General features: G+C 37.1%; 1 protein-coding gene across 6 annotated transcripts; it reads right to left on the bottom strand.

The window, feature by feature from the left end:
- Window positions 1–7,066, bottom strand: LOC121969835 (pentatricopeptide repeat-containing protein At5g55840-like). Of its 6 annotated transcripts, none has more exons than XM_042520101.1 (6): window positions 6,771–7,066; window positions 2,975–6,325; window positions 2,475–2,851; window positions 1,142–1,323; window positions 444–704; window positions 1–273 (listed from the first exon to the last, which is right to left on the bottom strand). In XM_042520101.1, exons 1-2 carry the CDS (start codon window positions 6,940–6,942, stop codon window positions 3,072–3,074), a joined length of 3,426 nt encoding a protein of 1,141 aa, XP_042376035.1. In that variant the 5' UTR covers window positions 6,943–7,066; the 3' UTR covers window positions 1–273; window positions 444–704; window positions 1,142–1,323; window positions 2,475–2,851; window positions 2,975–3,071. The 6 variants fall into 6 exon arrangements, with proteins under 6 accessions (XP_042376035.1, XP_042376032.1, XP_042376036.1 ...); XM_042520098.1 differs by having other exon boundaries at window positions 1–282; XM_042520102.1 differs by having other exon boundaries at window positions 1–282; window positions 799–1,323.

Consider the following 7,066-nt stretch of genomic DNA (forward strand, 5'->3'; position numbering starts at 1 on the left):
TATAATTCATGATAATATGAAAGAAAATAAATTATGAAATCAGCTTCTATACAATCGGTAAGTTAGCTACGGATGAGAAAGATTATTTTTCCCAAAAGCATGTATCCCACGAGAATTTGTCCTTTGTCCCATTATAACAAGCCTGTCGTCTTCTAATCAACGGAGCATCCCTAGGGATGAATACTTTAACCTGCACCGCACGCATGGTGGTGTCCTAGACCAACAGATTGAAGCTCTGTAAGGTGGCATCAACTTCATAGCTTGATCATCCACCTTGAAAAACTTTATTAATTTTGGAGAATTTTAATAAAGGGGAATATATACCAAACACATATAACAAAATTATGCTACAAAATAATTGACAAAACTTCGTATACAAAATTGTAAAAGCCTTAATTTTTTTTTTTTCGTTGAACGTTTAACAGATGCCAACGGAGAGTCACCTTTTAATTGTTCAACTCTACATTCATCTGGTTGATAATGCCATCTATGTGATTGCCATGTTTCGGTCCGAACAAACAGCTTCATCATGTGAGAGATTTTAGCATGACCCAGCTCGACCGTTCTTGAGATGCACATGGAGTGTTTAGCTGAGAGTGCTCACATAACTGCGGCATGAGAAGGGGCCGAATGAGTCACATTCTAGTTGCCAAAAGAATACACCCAAGTTTATAGGGCAAAGCAGCTTTGTCTCTTCTCAAATGCTGAAAAAGTAAACAAAGAACAGGAGATAGTTAAGAAGTCTAAGAAGCTGGAGTTGTAGTTCAATTTAAGACTAAACAATGCAACAAATTGTACCAATAAAGTTCAAGCTTAAAAGAGGAACTGTCGGTGACTTTTTGAATGAAGTTTCATCAAGTAGTTGGTCGGCCACATGGTTCAATATATAGGAATGTTGCTAAGTTGAAATTTCTAAATGATTAGGATCCTTCTTTTACATTTCCTGGGAGTATTAACTAATAGCTTATCCATGAAAGTTTATAGTGCTAGATATACTAGTGAAGGTCGGAAGCCATCTCAAGTGTTATTCAGCCATCAAAAACCAGAACGCCAAGTAGAAACTTCCAGTGTACACTATATTCTTATTAAACAGATAATGCTATGAAACCATTCAATAAAATTCCAGACAGGTACGGGGAACCTTTTTTTTCAGAAACAAGGTTGCCTTCTTTAACAATCATTGCAACTCGTTGCGTCAGCTACTGGAGTTGCTCACCAGACTTCATTTGTCATCACCTGAATCTATCTTTGAATTGAGGTTCCAAAGGTCCCTCAATGGCATTCTCTAGGCAGGATGAATGAAATCTCAAACCTCATACGTTCCTGAGAATTTGCACAAAAATAGCCACGGGCTTTATCGCATCTGACTTAAGAGATGACTTGAAGATCACTTTGTTTTTAGCATGCAATTGACTGCATATAATCTTAACCAATGAAAAGAAGTTTAGGTACAAAGACAAGTCACAAGAGAAATTTTCTGCTGCAAACCCAATTAAATCCTCACGCAGTAAGACCACTAAAATTAATTGAATTTTGCTAATGACAAATGATTGATACCTAACCTAGATTATACTCAATCACTTCCTAAGTGATAATTAGCCAAACGAGTAACCAATGTTGCACACACACACACACACAAAAATAAAATAAAATAAAAACACATCTTCGTTTATGACTAAGAAACAACGGAGGGTACAACTAGAGCATAGTAGATTAAGCATCATGCCATCTTCTCTTATTATGCACTTAGTTCATGGTTATGAATAACTAATAAAAACAAAATATAGCTGTAAGTCATATATTGCCCTATGAGACTTCAGAAAACCATTGAACAGCTGCAATCTAATGCCTTTATTTGTATATTCTAATAGAAAAGTCTACCATGAAAATATAAAGTATAAACTACTTGTAGCACCAAATAATCATGTATTATAAAATTATCTTCTTTGACCAGATCAGCAGAATCCATTCTTAGATGAATTAAACATGCAAACAAATGCAAATCGTGGAGTGGAGCAATAAATTTAAGGTTTATATAGCACAGGAACTTGCTCAAACATAGCTAGAGTTTCTCACTCTGCTAATTATCCACAATTCCAGCATTCTTTCAAATGAATACCAACGTTCATGTTTTTACAGGACCACATCCCTCTACGTATCAGCCATCATTCCAAGACAAGTAATTGTAAAAACTTGCTGCCAAAAATTTCTCATGATCCAAATATTTAACAACAGAAAATAGTCAATTAATCAACTAATATGTCAGGTTCCCATCAGAAGAATGGAAAATACAGAGCTTTCATGTTGCGCATAGAAATGTCAACTATAACTTTCCTAAAGTATGGACAATTCTGTTCATCTCATGTATTCTATGGGAACTGTTATAATCTTAAGAGGGAATAAACTGCATGACAAAAGAAACCAGATACTGATAAAAAATTTACAAAGCAAGAGAACCACAAGATCAAGCTTACCACACATTTAAAACACACCAAAAGATACAACCAACTGCGAGCTTGGAATAAATATTTAAGGTAACCAAGCCAGGCACCAACACTTCTGACACTACCACTTTGAGTTGAAAATTGACCCTCCTATTGGTCACATATAAAAAAACTTTAACCAGATTTGGGTGGATCAGATACTTAGATCAACACCTATGTCAGTTAGTCTTGCTTGAGTTTGGATGACATAGCGAAAAGCAATCCAAGTCATATTTTCAATTGCAGTGGATACTGCACAATAATCCGATGGACATACTTTAAATAAACAGACGGTGCATCAAAACAGACTATTGATGAGAAATAGTGTCCTGTCCAATGAGTCCACAGGGACTAACAGAATCCTAATTCTGAAAGAGAAAGGAAAATCAGTATTTTCATGTTAAGCAGTAAGCAATAGGAAAATAAGGTCACAGTGAGAAAAAGAAATGGTAAAAGGACAATCCAAATTCCCAGGGTCCAAAATCACAAACCTGTTCAATATCCTTGTCGGGAGCATATCATTGATGTGATGATCACCAGAGCTCTTTCAAAATGATAAAGGAAGATTGAACCGTGAAGTAAGGAGTTTCATGTGTCCTTTGAAGATAACATTTTTCTACATCGCCTTAAACTATTTAGTCTTCGCATAGCATTTACGAATCCCTCAGGTACGTTTTTGGGATTCAGTTGTGAAGAAATGAGGCCTCTGATTTCTAAATCTTTCAAAAGTATGTCTCCCTCAATAAGCTTATGTTCCCTGGACAAGGCATCAATTAGAACAATATATGTTGTGACATTAGGCCAGATGCCCTTCTCTTTAATCTCCTCATAGAGTTTCCAAGCGGCAGAAAGACGGCCTGTGCTGCACAATCCTGTAATAAGTACATTATACAAAATAATATCGAGCTTCATGCCATAGCTCTCCATAACATCCTTCAAACATAATGCATCAGCAAGCATCATTTCTTTGCATAACCTATGCATAAGTGTGGTGAATGTTGCAATGGTTGGCAATGAACCAGTCTGAAGCATGTGTTTGAAAACAAGTATTGCTTCTTCCAGTTTTCCACACTTACAAAGACCCCTTATGATAGTGCTTCCAGTGACTTCACTAGGAACTAGATTCAAGGCTTCCATCTCATCTCTCAGTCTAAGTGCCCCTTGAATATCACCAGTCCTGCACTTTCCATTAATTAGTGCAATATAATGTGTGTGTTTGATTCGAATTCCTTTTTCTATCATTTCATGCAAAACCATGTAAGAGTCATGGAAAAAACCTTTTCTGTTTAATCCACTTACAATGGCATCATAGGTCTCAGCACTTGGCAACATGTGTAACTTTTTCATACAACCAACAAGCTTGAAGGCATCATTCATCTGGCTTTTATCACAGTACTTAGTAATGAGCATATTAAAAGTCAGATCATTTGGGGTGACACCCTTCAACATTATCTTTTCCAAAACTTTTACTCCGAGATCAACCATATCAAACTCAGAAAGCCCAAAAATAAGTGAATGGTATGTTAAGCTATCTGGCCTGAAACCCTTTTGTACCACTTCTTTGTAAAGTCTAAATGCTTGTAGTAGTTGTCCTGTCTTACTATATCCCCGCATAAGAATGTTATAAGTCACAAGGCTTGGAGTCAACCCCCTTTCCTTGATAAGACGAACCAACTTATCCACATGTGGCATCAACCGTGCTCTTGAATAACCATCAAGTATTGTATTAAAAGCAATGATATCAGTGTCTAGACCTTTTATATTCAGCATCTCATCAAAGAGGTATGAAGCAGTTCTTAGTTGACCTTCTTTTATTAATGCATGAATTAGACATGTGTAAGCAACACAGCTAGAACAAAATGCTTTACTCCTCATGCTTTCAAATACAGTAAGTGCAGGAACAATCCTTCCCTTCCGACAAAAGCCGCTAAGAAGAATTGTATATGTATAACTATCAGGCAATATGTTCCTCTTAATCATTTTGTTGCATAAATCCAAAGCATCATGGAGGTTTCCAAATTTGCATATTGCTAGAAGTAATGTGTTGTATGTATGATTATCAACAGCAAAGGGTATATCAAGAATTTGAATAAAAAACTTTTTTGCTTCAAGTAAATTCCCTCCCTTGTACAACCCTTTAAGTAAATTTGTATAAGTAAGATGTGTAGGTCGATGGCCCTGGACAACCATTTCATCGAGAACAGACAATGCTTCTAGAGCATTACCCTTATTTCCGTAACCATTTATAAGAAGATTGAAACTAGTGCAGTCAAGACGTAAGTTCATTCTGTTCATATGTTGCACAAAGAGCTCTGCATCTCTTAGTTTCCCCATTTTGCAAAAACCAGAAATCAATGAATTACAAGTGATTAGGTTCGCTTCCTGGCCCAAGTGATACATATCCGCATAAAATTTCATTGCCTCTGTAATATCTCCACGGGAACAACAATGATGTATGACTGTTCCATAAAATATTTGATTTGGAAGAACACCAGTTTTGTACATCTTTGACTGAATCTGTTTAATTTGGTCTTTCTTGCCTACTTTGCACAAACCATTAACTAGTGCAGAATAAGTAACAACATCAGGAGAAACCCCAGCTCTGACCATGCTATTAAGAAACTGCAGAGCTTCATTGACCTTGCCTTCTTTGCAAAGGCCATCAATCAAGATTGTGTATATCACACAGTTCATAGCAATACCTTTTGATCTCATTTTTCCAACAAGATTTAATGCAGCATCAAGATCTGAAGTCTTGCAATATCCATTGAGAAGAGCACCATAGGTTACCTCATTGGGAGTTACTCCAGTAGTTTCCATTTCATTAAATATCCTTAAAGAATCATGCATTTTCCCAATTCGACAATACCCATTAATCAAAGCATTGTAGGTAATGGAAGTTGGCTTAAGATTAAACTTCAACATCTCTTTCAAAATATGATTAGCAGCACTAATTTTACCTTCCTTACAGAACCCACTGATAAGAGTATTGTACGTGCTTTCTCTTGGAGATAGTTTCATCTTTCTCATCTGCTTCAATAGCAAATAAGCTCTAGCACTCTTATTTTCTTTGCACAAGTTGTTAATAATAACATTATATGTATAGACATCTGCTTTGATGCCCTTCAGTTCCATGCAATCCAATACATTAAGAGCAGCCTTGAATCGTCCTTTCTTGCACAACCAATAAAGCAATGTATTATAGGTAACTATATTTGGTGAAACTCCAAATTCTTCCATCTTATTGTAAATGTAATTAGCCTTTCCAAGTTTCCCAGCTACACAAAGAGAATTAATCACTACATTAAATGAGCTCACATCAGGGCAGTTCCTTCCCGTGAGCATATGCTTGAAAAACAATAAGACAGAAAAATAACCTTCCTCTCTTGCAAGAGCTGAAAGCATAACATTGCATGTATAAACAGAAGCTGAATATCCATGGTAACTGATCAGCCGGAAAGTTTCCATAGCATGCTTGAGCATCCCTTCCTCAATATAGTACTTAATTAGAATATCAAAAACTGAAGGCTTGGAGTTACAACGAGGATGGATATGCAGAAGAGAATTTATAAGGGAATGACTGGTAATATCACTATGGGAAAGGTATTTGATTATTGACTTGGCAGCAGTATACATCTGTGCCCTAACTAGTATGTGGATTGTAATACAATAGAATGGTGTTAGTCCATCAAATTCAGGCTGCCGTATGACCCACTTCAGGAACTTCAGAGCTAACTTGCCATGAACCTTCCTAAGCTTGGTTAACTTGTAACTCATATGATTTAAGGACTCCCAACGGTGAATGGTGAGCATAGTGTAGATACTATGCTCTAGAGCTCGAGCTATTGCAAAAATAATCAGATTTAGACACAGAAGACAACAGTCTAAGAGGAATAATTACAAATACTTCTAATGCAAGTGAAACTATAACACGCACAGCTACATATCAATAAAAAAAAAAAAGGATTAAAACTAACGATTGTAAAATAATTTAACTGAAGAAACAATAAGACAAACCCTAAACAATTTTTTAAAAAAGAAAAAGGAAAATGCCAGCGAAATGTAAAAGATCAAGAGACTGCGACAATGTGTGGGCAAATACTGCAGCAAACGGAGAAATCCCACAAAAATGAGAAAAGAGATCCAGTACAATACGATAAGAAATACTCTAGCAATAGGACGAGGAAGAAAGCACAGAGACAGAAAGCCAATCAAAAGAAGTAATAAAAGAGGGAAAAAAACATCTTTCAGATGTTTTAAGCGATGTGATGGATGGTAGAGGCATACATGCGGTGGAATTCCTCGATCTTATTGGGTTGCTGGCATCAGTCCATCGCGCGGTCGAATAAGCCGAGGAATTCGAGAGGCGACGGAGGAGAAAAGACATGTTTTTGGCCGCAGCAGCTTTTGCGGCTGCGGGGCGAGCTGCTGCGCGGAGTCGAGGAGATAAGCATGGCATTTTTTCCGGCGGATTTGACTTTCTCCGTAAGTTTGGATTGATCGGCGGTTGCCGCCCAGACGGAGGACGACGCAGTGCCCGTGGGGAAGCGGGCGAACAAGCGGCGGGGAAAATAAAAATAAAT

The sequence above is a fragment of the Zingiber officinale genome, chromosome 4A (assembly GCF_018446385.1).
Source record: "Zingiber officinale cultivar Zhangliang chromosome 4A, Zo_v1.1, whole genome shotgun sequence".
Taxonomy (NCBI): Eukaryota; Viridiplantae; Streptophyta; class Magnoliopsida; order Zingiberales; family Zingiberaceae; genus Zingiber; species Zingiber officinale.